This window comes from Scyliorhinus torazame, chromosome 8, assembly GCF_047496885.1.
Source record: "Scyliorhinus torazame isolate Kashiwa2021f chromosome 8, sScyTor2.1, whole genome shotgun sequence".
NCBI lineage: Eukaryota > Metazoa > Chordata > Chondrichthyes > Carcharhiniformes > Scyliorhinidae > Scyliorhinus > Scyliorhinus torazame.
In genome coordinates, this window is record NC_092714.1 from 252609624 (window position 1) to 252631435 (window position 21812).

Here is a 21812-nt window from a genome sequence, read left to right on the forward strand (position 1 = left end):
ACTCATCCGGGCATTGAACCAAGTTAAGAAGGTCCACGTTACACAAATGTGTCACAATGATAAGTGAGATAAACATCATTTTAACCATTAGTCTATGTTACAACAACTCTAATCTGCAATTGCAATAAATATCAGATTTGCAGAAGTTAGTGTAGTACAAATTGGAAAAGAAAGTAATAGAAAATGATCAACCAATCTGACAATTTTAAAAATCAACACACCCAAAAGATAACCAAGAATCTGGGTCCAATTTTAAAATAAAAAATTTGATTTTGACTGGAAGAGAAGCAAAGATATATTCCTGCTGATATACAAGGTAAATGTGCTCAGCCGATGACTTTCAATGTCGACCATAATCAAAGTCATGCCAACTGATACAAACTTGGGGAGTCAAAATTTTACAAATGCTGTAATATTTACTCCTAAGTGAAAAAGAATTAAAATTCAGCAAGTTATTGGAGTAGATGATGCATCACACAACAGACCACTATTTACTTCAACGGAATTCCAAACATTTTGGAGAACAATACAAGTTCAGCGATGTCACCAGATCACCAAGAGGTCCAGAGGAAAATGGTACGGCGGAGAAGAATGTTGATTTGCAACGGCATTGCACACAGGTCCAGCATATTGCAAGTGAATATCAGACATCCTACCAGTTTAGAGTACTGCCCAGTGAACCTAGGCATTGCGCCCTAAAGCTAGCCAACTTCTGAATCAGAGACTAATAAATGCTGTAAGAAAATCGTTACTACAGATACGAGATGATCCAGTTCTACAAGAACAAAATAGTTAATTAACCATGAAGGGAAGATGTTTGAACTCAAGCATTGCACAATTGCAGCAGCAAGTTAATGCAAGATCCTACATTGTAAGAATTGATGATGGAAAGATCTACAGCAGAAGTCAAAGATGCCTGCAGAAACAAAAGCCATCTTTTGTGGAGAATAGAGTGTCCAGTAAAAAATACCATAACACAAGTGAAGCAACATTAATCAGTTCACTGACGCATCCTACAGCCAAACAGCATAGTCAACAAAACACAGAAGTTTCTTTTATTCATTCACGAGATGTGGCCGCTGCTGGTTAGGGCAACACTTATTGCCATCCCTAGTTGCCCCTCAGGGGGTGATGGCGAGTTGCCTTCTTGAACCGCTGCAGTCCCGATGGTGTAGGCACACCCATTGTGCAGTTAGGGAGCTAGTTCCAGGATTTTGCCCCAGCGACAGTGAAGGAACGGCGATATATTCCCTTGTTAGGATGGTGAGTGACTTGGAGGGGAACCTCCAGGTGATGAGGTTCCCAGCTATCTGCTGCTCTTGTCCTTTTAGATGGTAGTGGTCATGGGTTTGGAAGCTGCTGCCTAAGGAACCTTGGCGAGTTCCGACATTACATCTTGTAGATGGTACACATGACTGCCACTGTTTGCTGGTGGTGTAGGGATTGAATGTTTGTGGAAAGGGTTGCAATCTAGTGGGCTTCTTTGTCCTGGATGGTGTTGAGCTTGTTGAGAGTGCCCGCCATAGGAATCCTAGCCTTTGACCTTCTCTGGTAGTTACAGTATTAATATGGCTAGTCCAGTTCAGTTACTCATCAATGTTAACCCTCAGGAAGCTGATTGTGGGGGATTCAGCGATGGTAATGCCATTGAATGTCAAGCATCCCAAATGCAGCACTTGGGATCTCCAATTTAAAAGGTTCCCATTAAGATGTTAATTGGAAGCCCACAAGTGGTACCAAAAAAAACACAACAAAGTTTGCCCATCGATGACTTCCTTTGAACTGTTCGTAATGAAACATCCAAAGGATCATAAAACAGAATATGACAACTGCACCACATAAGGACATACTAGGTCAGAAGGCAGAGAACATATTCAAAGAGGCAGTTTTTAAACAAGTGTCCTAAAGGAGGAGTGCAAGATATAGAGGTAGGGAGGTGTATGGAGTGAATTCCATACCTCGGTGCACAGGCAGCTGCTGCCATGACCACCAATGGTGGACCAATGATGACTGGGAATGCACGAGAGGCCAGAATTAGAATGTGGGAGATCACCCAGGAGTGTTTTGGAACAGTTGAGTCTAAAGGTTACAGAGACCTGGTTGTAGGTTCCAACAGCAGAAGAGCTGAAACAAGGACAACGTTGAGCTAAGTCACAGAGGAGGGAATAAGTCTTAGAGATGGCATGAATGAGGTTGGAAGCTCATCTCAGAATTAAATATGACAGCAAGGCTGCAAACAGACTGGTTTAATCTCACTTTGCCAGGGAGAGGGGTGGCGTTGGTAGTTAAGGAATGGTGCGAATACTGAAACGGTTAAGACTTGACAGTTGTTATTGGACTTGTTGCTGGTTATGCAGGTTCTTATTTAAAAGCTTACTTTCTTCAGGATAAAGATATGTTGGATTGGTGTAAATTTGTATCCATTATCAAGTACAGAAAGTTCCCCATTTCCGATGACCCAGAGATTTAAGTAGGAGTAGTCAAGCAGTAGTCTATTTAAATCTAACTCCTTCCCAGTTCATTATTGACTCTATTTATCACTAATATTTAAATGGCCAAAAAATATATTTACTACAAAGAAAATACTCCAATATGTTAACTAATTTTTGGAATAATTCAGCAGCAACAGATGATTAACTACAGCAAATCGAGCAACCTTTGCTCGAAGGAAAACTATACTTCAAGCTCCTCGTACAACAGAATACACTGGAATGTAAAAAGGACAATGTCTCTGCAATCTGGATTGTCGTGGAATCAACTTGTCAGATTGTTTCCTCCTTCCACTGTACACAACCCCTCCTTCTTAATTGTAGCCTTTACTCTGAGAGTTACAATAAGAACAATGAGACTGTGAACTGATTCACAAAAAAAATGTAAGTGGCTATAATCAGAAAGAAGAAGCTGGGAAAGATCTTTATGGTCAACTACATTCAAAGGATGAGGATGGCCATACACCGTTAGCTATTTATACTTTCTTCCTCACATACACCACACAGGCTGCAGCAGCTCAATAAGGTGGCTCCCCACCACATTGACAAGGGCAGTAAATATTGGCCTTGCCATTGACATTCACATTCTACAAATGAATAAGTCAATCGGTTTTGATTCAGTGGCAATCGCCAGAATGGTACGTAACTTGGAGTTGATGGTGTTCACGTGTACCTGCTGCCTTTCTCCTTCTGGGTGGTGAAGGAGGCGAGCTTGGGAGGGTGGTGCAAGATTCCGGGAGAATGGCACCAATCATTAGCTTATTCCGAGAGCAGGTGCAGGTATGACAAGCCGAATGGCCTCCTTCTGGGCTGTAACAATTCTGTGATTCTGGGAGATGCCACTGAAGTCACCTTGGGAAGTTACCCAGTGCATCCTATAGATAGCACGCACTATGCTGACGATGGAGGCACTTGATGGTTGGATGGTTGCTTTGTCCTCGATAGTGTTGTTGGGAGTGTTCCATCAGGCTCTTGACAGCCTTGGTGGAGATGTTACAGAGGTCACACACCCACTGCAGAACACTTAGCTTCTAACTTGCCACACCATTTATGTGGCTCTTCCAGGTCAATGGTAAATGCTAGGATGTCAACGGTGGGGAAATTAATTGGAGTTGGTTATGCTCTCTCTCTCTTTGGTTGGAGGTGGCCATCGCTTGGCACATGTCTCACAAATGTAATTTTAAGGAACAATAGGCCATACAGCCATCCAAGCCTGCTCCACGATTCAATGCAATCACGGTTGATATTCTAAGGCGGTTGATATTCTAAGAGAGCTCAAGGCGCTGGGGCCGGATGGATTCTCGGTGGAATTTTATAAAATATTTATATGTTTTTTTTAAATTTAGAGTACCCAGTTTATTTGTTCCAATTAAGGGGCAATTTAGCATGGCCAATCCACCTAGCCTGCACATATTTTGGGTTGCGGGGGCGAAACCCACGCAGGCACAGGGAGAATGTGCAAACTCCACGCGAACAGTAACCCAGAGCCGGGATCGAACCTGGGACCTCAGCGCCGTGAGGCATCAGGGCTAACCCACTGCGCCACCGTGCTGCCCTAAAACATTTATAAGTTGGCACCACTGATGGTAGAAATGTTTGAGGATGCAATGGTTTGGGGAGTATTCCCAGAGATGATTGCACAGGCATCCATCTCACTATTACTTAAAAAGGATAAGGATCCGGTAGAATGGGGGTCGTACAGATCCATTTCCCTGCTGAATGTGGATGCTAAAATATTGGCGAAGGTGTTGGCGTTGAGGTTGGAGGACTGCCTCCTGAAGGTGGTTGGGGAGGATCAGACAGGGTTCATTAAGGGCAGACAACTGTCATTGAATGTGCAGCAGCTGCTGAATGGGGTGCTTTCTCCGGCAGAAGGAAACGTGTTGGAGGTGGTGGTGGCATTAGATGCAGAGAAGGCAGTTGACAGGGTGGAGTGGAGCTATCTGTTTGCGGTGTTGAAGAAATTTGAGATTGGACCCAAGTTTGTGGCATGGGTGAAATTGCTGCGCAAGGCTCCGACGGCGTTTGCATGAACGAACTATATGAATTCGGGGTACTTTCCACTATTTTGGGGAACGAGGCAGGGATGCCCATGGCCCCCCTATTCACGCTGGCGATAGAGCCATTGACCATTGTGCTAAGGGGTTCAGACTTATGGAAGGGGGTAGTTGTGGCGGGGGGGGGGGGGGGGAATGCATAGGATGTCTCCGTACGTAGTCGATCTGCTATTGTACATCTCGGATTCGAGCTCTTCAACGAGGGATATAATGGGGTTGGTAGGGAGATTCAGGGTACACACTTAATTTAGGGAAAAGCAAGTCTTTTGTCTCCAAGCGCAGGAGTAGGTAGTTGCCATTCTGGGTGGCAACAATTTTAGGTATCTGGGGGTGCATGTTAGGTATCTTCGTGAGCTCAATTTCACAAACTTGGTTGGGAGGGTGAAGGAGGACTTGGCGCGGTGGGATAGTCCCACCTTGTCATTGGCAGGCTGGGTACAGGCAGTGAAGATGAACATTCTGCCGTGTTTTTGTTTCCGTTTCAGTGTCTGCCAGTCTTTTAACCCAAATCCTTTTTTAAGGGGATGGATGGGCTAGTCTCTTTGTTCGTGGGGGCAGGGAAGGTGGCTAGGATAAGGAAAACCGTGCTCCAAAAGTGATGGCAGTCGGGGAGGGTGTATGGGGGGATTGGCCCTTCCGAGTTTGCTGTACTACTGGGCAGCAAATACAGAGACGGTGCTGGGCTGGAGTAGGGAGATGGATGCCTATGGGTGTGAATGGGTTCTTATAAGGGGTCTGGGTTGTGGACGCTGGCTATGGCACCGCCACCGTTTGCCCAAGGGAAGCATTCGGGGAGTCCTGTGGTGGTAGCCACGCTGAAGATTTGGCAGCTATTCCAGCAGCAATTTAAGTTGAGGGCAGGCTCGAGAGTGATGCCGATAAGAGGGAACGATGGGTTTGAGCCAGGGAGAATGGATGCATGGTCCCAGGGATGGGAAGAGAGAGGGGGTGAAGGAGATGAAGCATTTTTTTTGAAGGGATGTTCACATGCTTGGAGGAGTTGGGGTGAAGTTTGGGCTCCAGCGTGAGAACAGCAGATGCATGCAGGTGCTGAACTTGGCGAGAAAGGTCTTCCCAAACTTTCCGGTGACACCATCCTGTGCTGGAGGAGATGTCGGTAATGGGGCTGAAGGGTGGAGTCGTTTTGGCGATTTATGGTGGGATCATGGAGGAGGATGTGGTGTCCATGGAAAAATTAAGGCCAAGTGAGAAGAGGAGCTGGGGATGGTGTTGGAGGAGGGATTATGTTGTGAGGCACTGCGGAGGGTTAATGCCTCAACCGTGTGTGTGAAGCTGAGGTTGATTCAATTAAAAATGGTGCACAGGGTGCACTGAACGAAGGCGAGGATGAGCCGGCTGTTTGAGGGGGTGGAGGATAGCTGCCAGTGGTGCAGGAGGGGCCCAGCTAATCATGTTCATATGTTCTGTCCTGCCCGAAGTTGGAGAACTTTGGGGGTCATTTTTTGCACCATGTCAGAGGTCCTACATGTAGATATGGAGCCTGGTCCCCTGGAGACCATATTCGGGGTGTCAGACCTGCCCGAGTTGCAGATGTCTTAGCCTTCACCTCGTTGATCACTCGCAGGCCGGTCATATTGGGGCGAAGGTCAGCTTCTCCTCTCTGTGCCTCGGCATGGCTGGGGAATTAAATGGAGGTCCTATACTTGGAGGAGGTGAAATTTGCTCGGAGAGGGGCAGATGAGGGGTTCCACAAGAGATGAGGTCTGTTTATCTTCCACTTTTGGGAGCTGGTTGCTGTGGGGGGTGGAGGGGCGAGGGGTTGTGTTTATTTTTTGTAAAAATGTTGAAATATTGAAAATTTGAGTACTCTTTTTTTTTAAAAAGTTAATCTATCCCATTTAGCATGCCACACATGAGTGTCCTTGGTGTGAAGACAATGGTGGAGATATTTGTTCACATAGTGCCGCTATGCAGATGTAAGTCGATATACCAGAGGCAGGCACTGCCCTGGATTGCTATTCATGTGGTTTGTGGTACCGCCTGCCCTGGTAATCAATGCAGGTCTGGCGCGTAATGCTAGAAGTGGTATTGTGTTATTGCATTTCTTCTCTGATGTCTTCTAAAAAATTCATATCACGGTTTCTTTTGCACAAAAACCTGTACATCAAAGAGTGAGGTTTATTTCAAATGCAAAGGAAAAGTTGTCAATAATATTTTTATTAAATTACATATATATATTAAGCATCCTGCAGAAATTTGATCAAAATGAATTACTCGATCACGGTAATGATCATGGGCAGCACGGTAGCATTGTGATTAGCACAGTTGCTTCACAATTCCATGGTCCCAGGTACGATTCCCGGATGGGTCACTGTCTATGTGGAGTCTGCACGTTCTCCCAGTGTCTGCGTGTGTTTCCTCCGGGTGCTCCGGTTTCCTCCCACAGTTCAAAGATGTGCGGGTTAGGTGGATTGGCCATGCTAAATTGCCCTTAGTGTCCAAAAAGTGTAAGTGGGGGATACTGGGTTACGGGAACAGGGTAGATACGTGGGTTTGAGTAGGGTGCTCTTTGTAAGGGCCGGTGCAGACCCGATGGGCCAAATGGCCTCCTTCTGCACTGTAAATTCTATGATACTAGGGGAATACAAAAGCTACTAAAGCAAATTCACCGCAAGTTGTGATGAGATGGATGATCAATTTATCTTTTTTGGTAGTATTCATTGCGGGAGACATGGCATCAAGGACTCCCGTGTTCTCTTTTAAGTAGTGCAGGGGATCTTGTGGTACCAAACTGGATCAGTAAAACATCCCTTCATCCAAAAATATTGCACTGCCAACAATGCAGCACTCTTTCAATACTACATTATTGTGTCGGCCTAAAACCAAGAACTCCAAGGGAATAATGTGGTGATCCGGAAACTCTGAAACAGGCTGTGACATTGAATTCTGTAATTTGGTGAATTGTGTGTCAGCAACAGAAAACAAAAATGACCACAAAAGCCATGAGACTGTAGCTGAAAGGCTCACTAACGTCCTTCAAGGAATGGAATCTGACAACCTTCTGAACAATATGGATCACAGCCCCACACAGAATGGCCGAATCAATGCCCGGGAGCAACAAATATCTTGCCAGCATCATCGAGAGTTGGTAACCACACGGATGAGGAGCGACATGGAGGAAAAACATTTTTTTTTTTTTTTACACTGCAACATATGATTAGAATACACTGCTTGAACGAGCGATGGAAATATATTCGGTAGCAACTTTCAAAAAGGGAATTAAATAAATACTTGAAGAGAGAAGATGTATAAAATCATAGAAGTTACAGTACAGAAGGAGGCCATTAGGCCCATCAAGTCTGCACCAGCCCTCGGAAAGAGCACCCGACTTAAGCCCACACCTCCACCCGATCCCCGTAACCCAGTAACCCCACCTAACCTTTTTGGACACTAAGGGCAATTTAGCATGGCCAATCCACCTAACCCGCACATCTTTGGACTGTGGGAGGAAACCAGAGCACCCGGAGGAAATGCACGCAAAGACAAGGAGAATGTGCAAACTCCACACAATGACCCAAGCCAGGAATCAAACCTGGGACCCTGGAGCTGCGAAGCAACTGTGCTAACCACTGTGCTAGCGATTATTGGGAAAGACCAGGTGAGTTGGGTCAATTAAAAGCTCTAACAAAGAGCCAGCACAGAAGTGATGGACTAAATGGCCTCTTTCTGTGATAATAGATTTATTATCGTTGAGAATAAAGCCAGATATAACTCCAACCAAGGCATGAAGTTCGCTTGCTATACTTCACAAAATGAGAACCAAACAAACAATCTTAAGGTGACAAGAAATAAGTAGTTCAACTGGTTCTTGCATCAATTTATTCGAAGGATAACATTCCGATCCCAAGCAGATGTTAACAGGGAAGCAAAATGCTTGCTCTGCTCCTCCAAACGCTCTTCATGAACCTGCGCAACAGAACCTGTGTTAGGTAATAGGTTCTAATGTTGCATTGCCTGATCATCAAAGTGCCAGATCAAGGCTTACGGCCTCATTCTTAGAAACAACAGACAAACTGCACATATTTAAATTTGTACGCCTATAAAAGGTGTAGGCCATGTAATGATACTTAAACATTCACAGAATGGTGGTGTTACGAGTAAGGCCAGCATTTATTGCCCATCCTTAATTATCCTCGAGAAGTTGGTCAGGAGCATTTTTCTTGAACTCCTGCAATCAATGTGGCAACAAAGTGCTGTTGTTAGGTTGCGAAAGCCTAACTTTGGCGCTGCAACACTGAAAGAACAGATACATTTTGAAGTGGCGGCACAGTGGTTAACACTGCTTCCTCACAGCTCCAGGTTCCGGGATCAATTCCGGCCTTGGGTGACTGTCTGTGTGGAGTTTGCACTTTCTCCTGTGTCTGCATGGGTTTCCTCCGGGTGCTCCGGTTTCCTCCCAAAGTCCAAAGATGTGCAGGTTAGGTGGATTGACCATGCTAAATTGCCCCTTAGTGTCCAAAGATGTACAGGTCAGGTGGGTTAGCGGGGGGAGTGGGCCTATGTAGAGCCAAGGGCCTTTCAGAGGGTCGGTGCAGACTCAATGGGCCAAATGACCAACTTCTGCACTGTAGAGATTCAAATGAGTAGCTTCGGGGAGAGCTTGCAGGTGGTGGTATTCCCACGTGCCTGCTATCCTTGTTCTTCTTAGTGGGAAAGATTACGGCCTGGATTCTCCAAAAACGCGGCTAAGTGTTGACTCCGGCGTAAACACCAGAGTGGCCCAGCGATTCCGTGGCCCACAGGGGGCCAGCACGGCGCCGAGTGCTCCGGGCTGCTCCAGCTGCCTATACGCGGCCCTGCACTGCCGGCCGTAGGTCCGCGCATGCGCTCAGGAGCCGCTTCTGCGCCTCCTCTGGACCCTTTTGTATCTCTCCCCTCAATGCCCTCTAGTTTTAGACTCCCCTACCTTTGGGAAAAGATGTTGACTATCTACCTTGGGCGAGATTCTCCACTCCCGCGCCGGTTGGGAGAATCGCCTGGGCTGCCAAAATTTCCCAGGACGCCGGTCCGACGCCCTCCCGCGATTCTCCCAAACGGCGGAAACGGCCCCGTCGGGTTCCGCGGGCCACAGGCTGGAGAATCGCCGGAGACACCCAAAATGGCAATTCTCCGGCACCCCCGCTATTCACGCATGCGCGGGTTGGCGCCGGCCGCGTCATGTATGCAGCGCCGCCTTTACGCGGCGACAAGGCCTGGTGCGTGTAGATGACGCGGCCCGATCCTAGCCCATTATCGGGCCCTGAATCGGTCGGGATAGGGGCCGTTTCACGTCGTTGTGAACCTCGACGGCGTTCACGATGGCGTGGGCACTTCGGCGCGGGAGTGGAGAATCACGCCCAATACCTATGCCCCTCACCCTGTGTGTGAAAAAATTGCCACTTTTGTACCTCTCCCATCTTACCTTAAACCTTACCTTAAACCAAAGGTGGTGGAACCTAGGTTTAGGTTCCACCACCTTTGGGAAAAGATGTCGACTATCTACCTGATCTATGCCCCTCATTATTTTATAGACCTCTATATAAAATTACCTCAAAGCCTCCTATGCTCCAGGGAAAAAAGTCCCAGTCTATCCAGCCTCTCCTTAAAACTCAAACCATCAAGTCCCGGTGGTATCCTAGTAAATCTTTTCTGCATTCTTTCGGTTTAATAATATCCTTTCTATAATAGGGTGACCAGAATGGTACACAGTATTCCAAGTGTGACCTTACTAATGTCTTGTGCAACTCCAGCAAGACGACCCAACACCTGTATTCAATGTTCTGACCAATGAAACCAAGCATGCCAAATGCCTTCTTCACCACCCTGTCCACCTGTGACTCCACTTTCAAGAAGCTATGAACCTGTACTCCAAGATCTCTTTGTTCTGTAACTCTCCCCAACTCCCTACCTTAACTGAGTAGGTCCTGCCCCGATTCAATCTACCAAAGTGCATCACCTCACATTTAGTTTTTTTAATATTACTGAGGGACATTTAATGTTCTCAGGCTTCACTAGAACAGAAGTCCAAATCGAATCAAAGTTAAGAAGCTTATATAAAATAGTATTAAATTTCTCATGAAAAAGTGGAGACGAAAATGAAGAACTGTCCAAAATGAATAGTCAGGACCCTGGAATAATTAATTGTTAAATGAAGATAGATTTTTTTAAATATGTATAGATTTTGGTAGAGCCGGACTGTACTTCTCAAGAAGGTAAGCAAAAATACTGAACTTTGAACAATAAGCATATCACTGAGGTTACACTAATCGAGACTTAAACAGCCCAAAAATGAACTATGTCTCAAAAAGCCACTAATTTTCCACTGTTGTTCAATTAATGTAAAACTGCAAATTAAGGTTGCTACAGATAAAAGATTTAGATTCAATATTTGCTGGAGAGTATTGCATTATGAATATGGCATCACATCCAGATCAAATCGATTAAATCACACCAGTGATTGCCACTGGCTTGCATAAGCAAATAAAACTCAGAGTCATACTTCAGTGATTTTCTTTTTAAAAGTTTCAAGCATGGATTTGAAATAGTCTTCTTTGGTCTTGGATCTCAAGCTCCTGGGTTTCAGGTTAAAATCGATTCTGGATATGACCCCTTTTATTAATCATCGGAAGGGCAAATATATAATTGAGGTTGTCGTCATATTTCAGTTACAGGTTTCAGGAAAGTATCTGTGAAATATGCCGCACAGCTCACAGACTGGAGTTATATATTTGGTCAGATCTCAATGATCAGCCACTGAGCTACCAAGTAGCTTTGTGCAGAGCCCTGTTCTCCAGCTGCTAATTTATATCCATTCTCACACAACTAAGGACATCTCCATGAAAAAGTGTTAAGATTCCAGTCCACCCACCCAAATGAACCAACTGAGAACTTTTAACATGCAATATTGCACTCAAGATGCAGCCAGTTCAAACTACTAGCGTGAGTGTGCTTCATGACAGGGGCCTCATACCAGTTTCAACTTTAATTAACCTGGGCATCAGATCAGAATAGGACACCCAAGTTTTGTGTTACGACCATGGTTTTTGGGTGTGCATTATCAGTGGAGTCTCAAGTCTCAATTTAGAAATAAACTAATTTATTGATGGACCACCTTCCAACATGTCACATGCATAGTGTTGTGTCTAAAGAACACAAACGGGTATGATAAACAGGGACAGCTTAGGAAATACTGAGAAAATTACCTAGCACCTTTACAAAAAGGCAAGAAGATTAATGATTGCAGAACTAAAAGGCTAAAACAATTACAAGGACTGGTAAACATGCCACTCTGACTTTTCATGACAAGCAGAGGACAAAACATTGCTAAAATGTAAAAGGCTACCAATTTAAAGCTGCATTACACCACTTTTTAAAACAGTATTTTTTTTAACCAGTGATGAGAATTGGGTCAAGGAAAGTTAATTAGGTTTAGATTTGGAAGCCAATTAACAAGAGCACAGTTGCCCACACTCCTAAATATTTTGGGAGTCACCTATGAGTCATTCAACAATGAAGAATAATGAGGTTCAACACACTGCATGTCCAGGAGCTTAGCTGCATCATTTTCAGGCTATTCTTAAATCCAACCTGCTGGCTGTTAAAGTCTTTATTTTTTTTAAAATGATATCGAATATAACAGATTTTAAAAGTAGGTATTTTGATATTCACAATCTATTTCTAGCACATTAATTTTTGTGAAAAAACTGAAAAACTGCTGGAGACAAAATGAGGCAATTTAGCAATTTCCTGCAGTAGATCTTTGCAGGGTTGCTCTTTTCTGACTTGTTGAAAGTTACAGGAACATGTACTTTTATTACTCACAGGATCTTTAAAATCTAAGTGGCTCAGGGTTGTAACTAAATTAAACTTTGATTCGTCAAGGCGAGACAAGCTAATAGACGTCACTTTCACTAATCAAATGCCATGGCAGCAAAGCTATCAGAATATAAAAAGCATTTATTGACAGAAACAAACTTCAAAGAATGGCTATTCTTTCACCAATTTTGGGGGATTAAAAATATACTGAAGTTTGAAGAGTTTAAATTGTAGTGTGGTAGTTTCAGCATATAAATGAATACATTTTGGGGTTAGAGTACTTACAGTAAAGCCTGCTGTAAATTTTTGATTTTGCAATGCCAGAACTTACAGCATATTGTAAACTAACAGCAGCAATTTGGTCTTAAAAAAATACTCATAATAATCATCGCTCGATAATTCAGTAATTTAAATGTCATGGCTAGTTTCTAATTATGCAAAGTATTATGGAGAATACAGAGTTCAATACCAAGCTGAAGGATTGATGACAAAATTTCAACCCCTTATATGAAGTGTACAGAGCATGGGAGTCAATGTGGTGGTCCATGAGTGCAATGTGAAGTGGAGGAAATGCCTGCAAAAACTTTAATTAGAAAAGGGGGGATGGGTGCTTTCAGCCTGAATAGAGAAATGTTACTCACTGATGAAAGAAGGAACAGACTATGAAAACCAGCATATGGTCCTGCAATTTCCCACAGTCACAGATTATCCTCTTCCTTTTCCGCTGAAAGAATTTCCTGCTTCAGTGTTTCAAGCCATTGAAATTTCAGCAAGTGACCTGCTCTTTAAATTGGCAATTTTAGGCAGGAATTGGAGCACTTAAATGAATAACTAACAAACCCTCAAGATTAGGACATTAGCTGCAGAACTCTTCTTACCAGATTTTATTTAAAATGGCTATTAATGACAATAATAGTTAACAAATCCAAACATGCAGCTAGATTATTCAAATTAATGCATTACATTTCTAATTTAATCATTTAATTAGTTGTGGGGAATAAACTGTCAAAGCATGCAATGGCTAAGAGTCCTTTGAAGAGAAATTTGCCAAGTCTTTGAGCAAAAGAGAATTTGTAGTTCCAGCAGGCACGTTAGTTAATTGTGGTTGTGATACGTTATTAGCCATGATGATCTCCTTTGCAGAGTCACTTTGGGGATCTCAGGATTTTTTTATCTTAAGCCTGTCCGAGGAGATTGGAGAGGTGGTTGAATAACATACTGGGTTTTGAAATCAGGAATGATGGGCATAGGTGGTCTTTTCTCATTTTTCTTCTTGTGCACATGTACCAACGACTGTTTGCATTTCTTCACCAATTTCAAAAGATTAACCACAAAATAACTGTGGGATAATGCAGCTTGATTTTTTTTTTAAATACCAAGTGTCAAAAAATGAATTAGACAGACTCAGATGTTACTATACCTGCTCTTTACTCGAATTAGCTAAGCCAGGTTTCTTCTTCCTTTTAATGGGACTCAATGATTCATCTTGCGGGGAGTGCCCATTTGAAGATGGCTGAGGGCTAAGTTGCTTTCTTTTCAGTCCTGCACGTTCTGCAGAACCAGGATCTGAAAAATAAATTTTAATCATTACAAACTAAGAAAACGTCGTCCATTAGGTCAAAGATATCTATGCTTGATTAGTGAGATGCATTGCCACTAAGGAATAACAACATCAGAGAACTGGTGCGAGTCATACTTTTGAATGGTTACTTTTGCATTTGTGGAGCCCTTGTCAAGGTTATTTTAATGTCCCAAGTATTTTTGTACAATGTACTGACAGAAAACCATACAAGGCTTCCCATCTACCTCTCACGTCATAGGATGCTAACAGACAAATAAAACAAAGCTCAGGACACTCAAAATCATTTGTGGAACACTGGAGCATTTAATTATCACTATTTCTTTATGAATAATACCTTGGTTGGATATTGGAAACTACAGACATGGCTTCAAATACCCAGAGGTGCAAGTGAAAAATTAATAAGTTGCAAAGTGAAAGTAATAAAATTTATTTAATCTGAAGGACAACCGACTGTGGACTAAGTTACCATGGAAGGGCAATGTAATGGTGTTGGCAAGTCTCAACTTGTACACCATGTTGGTCAACACATAGAATCTACAGTGCATAAGGAGGCCATTCGGCCCATCGAGTTTGCACCGGCTCTTGGAAAGAGCACCCTACCCAAGCCCACACCCCCACCCTATCCCCATAACCCAGTAACCCCACCCAACACCAAGGGCAATTTTGGATACGAAGCGCAATTTAGCATGGCCAATCCACCTAACCTGCACATCTTTGGACTGTGGGAGGAAACCGGAGCACCCGGAGGAAACCCACGCACACATGGGGAAAACGTGCAGACTCCGCACAGACAGTGACCCAAGCCGGGAATCGAACCTGGGACCCTGGCGATGTGAAGCAATTGTGCTAACCACTTTGCTGCCGTCCATGTTATGGACTGGTGTGTTTTTCCTCTGGCGTCATAGAATTTACAGTGCAGAAGGAGGCCATTCGGCCCATCAAGTCTGCACCGGCTCTTGGAAAGAGCACCCTACCCAAGGTCCACACCTCCACCCTATCCCCATAACCCAGTAACCTCACCCAACACTAGTGGAATTTTGGACACTAAGGGCAATTGATCATCGCCGATTCACCTAACCTGCACATCTTTGGACTGTGGGAGGAAACCGGAGCACCCGGAGGAAACCCACGCACACACGGGGAGAATGTGCAGACTCTGCACAGACAGTGACCAAGCCGGGAATCGAACCCGGGACCCTGGAGCTGTGAAGCAATTGTGCTAACCACAATGCTACCGTGCTGTCATGGAGAATTAGGCATGGTGGGGTGATTCCAGTTGGGTCACCATGTGCATTGCATTAGCCGGATGAAAATTAGCTTCACATCAGACTCCAGCGGGATTCCCAATCTGCCGTAGTGGACAGCAATGGAAGATCCACTGTAGTTTCACACCAGGAATAATCCAATTTTTGGGACTCCCGCCAAATTCTACACTCCGCCCCCCCCTTCGCCTGCCATTAATACCGGCAGGAGGGGCATGGAAAAATTCCACCCTATGGGGACAATCGAATAGCCTCATCATGCCTGACCCGATGACGCGGCGAGGCCGTTAAATCTCATGCGAGGCTCAGAACACCTCACGAGATCCAATGAGATATCGTGAGAGGGCGGGATCCCAATATTTCAGTGGGCAGTTAGGCTCACTTAATTATGTTGGCGCCAGATTCTCCCAAGGCCCAAGAACGAACATCTGCATCTGAGATATCTCGCCATTGCACCGTTTAGCACTGGTCCGATGCTCTAATGGCACCTGGAGATCTTCCAGGCCATCAGAGGCCCCTGGCTTGTCGGGCTCTAGGCGGGGTGGTACCCTGCCACTCCCACTAACACCCGGGCACTGCTATCCAGGAACCTGGCACTGCCAAGTGCCTGGGTGGCACTGCTGCTGCCAGGGTGCCAGGCTGGCAGTGCCAAGGTGCCCAGGTTGCCTGTGCCAGGGATCGGAGCCAGGGTTACGCTGCCCTTAAGAGGTGGTGTGAGGGCGGGGGCTCAAGGAACCTCTAACAAGTTGGGCACTGGGAGTGTCCGGAGGCCATGATGGGGTGCCAAGAGATAGGGGGCAGCATTTAAAAATGGCGCCCCGATCTCTGAAGGTAAATGCAGCACCGAGGCCAAAGAAAAAGTCCTGGGTCAAAATGGGACTTTGTTTCCCATTAAATTGTGCCCAACATGTCTGAATGCCAGGTTTATTGGTGAGGTACCATTCCAACAAAGCTTATGGAGTAGCAGGGTGAATTGGACATCAACCTCCTGATTTTTGCTTTCAACTGCATATGTGCAGCTGCTGGCAGTTTCTGTCCAACTTATTCCTCAATAACAGTGAGCGCTGATAATCTTATGGTTATTCCTACTGTAAAATCCAGGCCAATGTTCCAGTAGTCCTCATAGCTAGTCTTAATGTGATATAAACAGAGAGATCGCATGCACCCAGAGAGCACTGTCTGGCTGCAAGGAAATGATCACGAGTAGCCCAAAGCATTTCCTCATGTGGATCCTCATTAGATTCCTCCTCAGCAATCCCAACAATGTTAACAACTAATCCTGTTGTGGGCCCCACCCGACCACACTGTAGGTCAGCATTTAAAATAGTCTAGGGTTCTTGCTTTAAGAGACTGATCCATAGTTAAGGGATTTTTTGCGAATGTGAGGAAAAATGGCCTTCTATTTTGGGACAATAAACTACATTATGTCCAGTGAGTATTTATTGGATCTGAACTACAATCTTCATTAAAGCAAAAAGTACTCCAATGTATCCATGGCCAGGCCAATACTCCTTGCCATTAAATTGTGCAACCTGTTTGACAAGACACAGAAATTTTTTAATAGATCTCTAAATAATTGCTCGAAACCACACACTGCGTCAAATTAATGATTTTTTTTCAACATTATCCAATGCTAATGAGCAGTGGAATAAAGCACTTATTGAATAGCTACAGCTATGATAAAGCATGTTCAAAACCTTGCAGTTCCCTCCCCATCAACGTGACTGCAATTTCAGTATGAAAGCACATTGTATACTAATTCAAAGTGTTCGGTGATAGATTTTGGCAGAAAGGATAGAGAGGAACTATATGGACTTAGTGGCAGAACTGAGGGATTTGGAGACTCATCATAGATTTTTGGAGACAGCAAGCCATAATTGGCAAAGCATATTGGATCTTTGGCTTCATAAATGCAGTAGTCAAGTACAAATGTAGGCAGTTATGTCAAACTTTTAGAAGCATTGGTTAGGCCACAACTAGAGTACTGCATCCAGTTCTGTTCACCACACTTTTATAAAGGATGAGGGTCCTTGAGACGATGCAGAGAAGATTCACCAGAATGGTTCCAGGAATGAGGGACTTTAGTCACAGGGTAGATTGGAGAAGTTGCATTGCTCTCTTTGGAGCCTAGGAGATTGAGGAGAGATTTGATAGAGGCATTACAAGATTGTGACAGGTTTAGAGATGAGGTAGACAAAAAAAAAACACCTTCTCATTCGCTGATAGTACAAGGATTAGTGGACACAAATTTAAGGTTATGGGCAAGAATGTGTGAGGGGGGGTGGGGGGGGGGGGGGACGGTTGACCTGGAATCCATTGCCTACAAGGGTGCTGAAATCGGAGACAATTAATAATTTCAAAAGGAAATTGAACGGCCACTTAAGGGAAACAAGCTTGCGGAACTTCAGGGATAGAGCAGGGGAATGAGACTGACTAGAATTGCTCTAAAGAGAGCTGGCAGGGACTTGATGAGCTGAAAGGCCTCCTACTGCATCATAATGGCTCCACAAGTCGATTACATGGCAAACCAGTAACTTAGCATGATGACGACTCAGCTCTGGAACCTGGGTTTCAATCCAACCCCAGAGATAAATGTTTAACTGACAGGTGCACCATCTCCAAGTGAAATGCATTGGATAATCCTAAATCCAGTTTCTAGTCAACGACCATAAAGGGTAGCACGGTGACACAGTGGTTAGCACTGCAGTGTCAGGGCGCCGAGGTCCCAGGTTCGATCCAGGCTCTGGGTCAGTGTCCATGTGGAGTTTATACATTCTCCCCGTGTTTGCGTGCGTTTCGCCCCCACAACCCAAAGATGTGCAGGGTAGGTGGATTGGCCACGCTAAATTGCCCCTTAATTGGAAAAAATGAATTGGGTACTCTACTCTGCACATCTTTTTGGGTTGTGAGAGCGAAACCCCCGCAGACACAGAGAGAATATGCAAACTCCACATGGAGAGTGACCTGGGGCCGGCAACGAACTTGGGTCCTTGGCGCCATGAGGCAGCAGTGCTCACCACTGCACCACCATGTTGCCCCGAAGATCATAGTATTAAACTGAAAAATTATTGTAAATTAATGGGTCGTTAGCATCTGTTGAAGCCCTTTATGTGAACATTACAATCAGACCAAAGTGTTTCATCCCACCAATTTTCATAATCCTCAACATTGCTTGGTTCAAGAGAGTATATCCTGTTTTTCCAAATGAAATACAATTATTTTAAGAGGGATCTGCCCAACCTTTCTGTATATGTGGCTTAGAAGTGCACTGACTGAAGAAAAATAGGTGTAACAGTTTCCTTCCTGCCAATATCTTCATTTATGATAAATGGCTAGGTGAGTTTCCGAGGGGGCAGGACGGTGGCATAGTGGTTAGCATTGTTGCCTATGGCGCTGAGGACCTGGGTTCGAATCCCGGCCCTGGGTCACTGTCCGTGTGAAGTTTTCACATTCTCCCCGTGTCTGCGTGAGTTTCGCCCCCACAACCCAAAAGATGTGCAGGATAGATGGATTGGCCATGCTAAATTGCTCCTTAATTGGAAACAATAATTGGGTACTCTAAATTTATTTTTCAAAAAGGTGAGTTTCCGTAAACAAACAAAAAAGTCTACAAAACTGAAGTTCATGTCTTTATTCTCCACTGATTCAGGTAAATAGAAAACAGATTTAACAATTAGTCCAAATCACTGAGAATTTCGCACTGAACAAGATTTAGAAGTAGAGCATGCTCCTATCACAGGGCTGGTTCGATCTCCGTTCTGCCTGAAGGAGATGGAGACCTGCATGCTTGCCCTGTCCTGCAGTAAAAGCACGGCTTACTCTGTGATTCGGCAATCCTCGAATAATCAAGGATGCTACCTGGACAAGAAATTATGATGCCCCTTCACCCCAAATAATGAAATAAGACTAACTAGATTAATTGAGAAGCAAAATAATACAATGAAGCAAAAATACAGAATCTGCTGAATCCAGTTCTGCAATTGGTGTAGGGGGAAACTGGAAACCATCTATAAGGGGCTAATATATCCTCTCAAAGTGAAAATACGCAGGACATTCTACCCCAAATGGATCGCATTTGAGATCCAGGGCCTAGATGCATTCTTGCCAGAACTGTGGGCCATTGAAAATGTTGCTTTGTCTTATACTTTAGTCTTTTCTAGTCAACCACTCAAAGGCACCATTATCACAAGAATTATCCTATGGTAAAATGTTGCAAAACATATCAGCTGGTTCCCTACCATCAGTTGAAACCACTGATATGAACAACACAATTCACATTTTAGATCAAAGCAGCTTTATCTTAAATATTTTCTGGAGTAACAACTTTGCTTGGTGTCTCCTATCTTCTAAACTGAAATGCAATGAAGCCGTAACCTCCATCTTAAGCCCGAGCTCTCTTAAACTATTGAAAATTAAAGACAAATTAATTTATATTTTGTCAAAATGCCAAACTCTACTCGCAGAAACCTTTCTCACCTTACAGGATACACAATCTAATTTTGCTCCCAATTAAAAATACAAAAATTTATGCTGCAGATTCATCTTTATTATATTTCCAGTGATTTACAAATATACACTTGTTAATGTAATGGGTGTAAATCGGTTGAAAAGTAAGACATGACAGAACATGAAACAGATCAAGTGCAAAACATGCACTTTTTTGAAGTTTGGAACTTTCTTTTAAAGCTAGTAGTGAGGTGTGCGAATCATTTCTAAGGCCAAACTTGAATCAAGGATGCTACCTGGAGAAGAAATTATGATGCCCCATCACCCCAAACAATGAAATAACATACCACAAGACTAACTAGATTAATTGAGAAGCAAAATAATATATTGAAGCAAAGAAAATACTCGTCCGCCAACACTGCGTCAGAAAAGCAGCGGCAAAAGCTCTCAGGATCTATCCGGCTCGCAGCGCCTTGCGAGATTAAACGCAAGACATTGCAAGGGGAATCCCACCCACAATGGGCAGAATCATCTTTTGGCAAATCTGCATATTAGACCAAGGCAGTAAGCCTTACTCTAGATTCCCGAGGTACCAGAGGCTTTGGGATTCAATCCCTTCACGTCAGGGGGCCTCGGGAAAGCACCGTTTGGTACAGGTCCACACAAACGGGGACCAGATGGAATAGCATTCATGGGGTTCTCCAAGGGGATTAGAGGCCCCCTAGCTGCATGCCCTTTGAGTAGGGTGGTGCACTGGCACTGCTGGTGCCACCTGGGTACCCTGGCACTGCTGCCATTTTTAAATGCCATCCCGATCTCCAAGGCCCACAAAGAACTCCCTGTCCTCCCCCTTGCCCCAGCCCAAACTCAACATGTGAGGGGGGCCCCCATCCCCTCACACCAGCCGCACCGGACAGCCCCCAGCCCGATCACACGCACGCAGAAAATGCCTGCATGACACCTTGGCAGGGCCTCTGAGGTCAGCTGGGTACCCTGCCAGCAGAGGCATTGCCAAGGTGCCACTGAGGCCTTTGTTACGACTGCGCGATGGGGCCGGGGTTGTCCGGTTCGGCTGTTGTGGGGTACAGGGGAGGCACCTCACGTGTTGCGTTTGGCCTGGGGGGAACGGGAGGACGGGGACTTCTTTGTGGGCCTTGGAGATCGAGACGGCATTTAAAAACTGTGTCCCGATCTCTCGCTTTGGAGCTCCCCATTGGAAAAAATGGGTCTGTGTGGCGCCTCAGCTGCGCATTCCCCTTATTCAAAGCAAATCGAGTTGAGTAGCCATGTGTTTCACAGCACTGCGTGTGCCAGGAAACACGCAGCTAAACACGCCCGCTTGGGGATTTGTTCCCTTTTAGGAAGATCACACCCACAGAAACTACCCCCCACACCCTTAAATATTCCATTGCTGAGGGGCAGCATGAGGCGCAGTGGTTAGCACTGGGACTGCAGCGCTGAGGACCCGGGTTCGAATCCTGGCCCTGGGTCACTGTCCGTATGGAGTTTGCACATTCTCCCAGTGTCTGCGTGGGTTTCACCCCCACAACACAAAGATGTGCCGGTTAGGTGGATTGGCGATGCTAAATTGCCCCTTAATTGGAGGAAAAATAATTGGGTACCCTAAGTTTATGGAAAAAAATGTTCCATTGCTGTAACGGCAGTTGTGCAAGACTTGTACAAATCACTTTCCATTTCCATAACCAAATCTTAAAAGTGTGAAATCTGACTTTGTTTCATGTACAGTAAGAAGTCTTACAACACCAGGTTAAAGTTCAACAGGTTTATTTGGAATCACTAGCTTTTGGAGCGCAGCTCCTTCATCTGGTGAGTGAAGAGGTGGGTTCCACAAACTCATATATAAACAAAGTCAATGACGCAAGATGATACTTTGAATGTGAAGGTTCTTCCCTCAAATTTTTATCAGATAGTCCAGGAGTTAATAGATCCATTATCATGGAGTCTCTGAAATCAGCAAAATTACAGCCTTGTGCTATTAACTTGAGGTCTGAAATAAAATTAGTGATGGGCTCTCCGTTTCTCTGGCACCTATCACAAAAGTTAAATCTTTCCAGCATCTCACCAGACTGACTTTTACAATGTTCTTCAAATTTTTTGAGTATTACTTCTAATTTGATGTTGTCTTCACCTTCAAAGTAAT

General features: G+C 44.5%; 1 protein-coding gene across 11 annotated transcripts in view; it reads right to left on the minus strand.

The window, feature by feature from the left end:
* Window positions 1-21812, minus strand: part of zmynd8 (zinc finger, MYND-type containing 8) — a 155476-nt gene that overhangs the window by 102590 nt on the left and 31074 nt on the right. For all 11 annotated transcript variants that reach the window (XM_072515128.1, XM_072515130.1, XM_072515126.1 and 8 more), the window contains exon 3: window positions 13782-13927. In XM_072515128.1, coding sequence (XP_072371229.1) covers window positions 13782-13927 — 146 coding nt within the window. The remainder of the gene's footprint in view (window positions 1-13781; window positions 13928-21812) is intronic.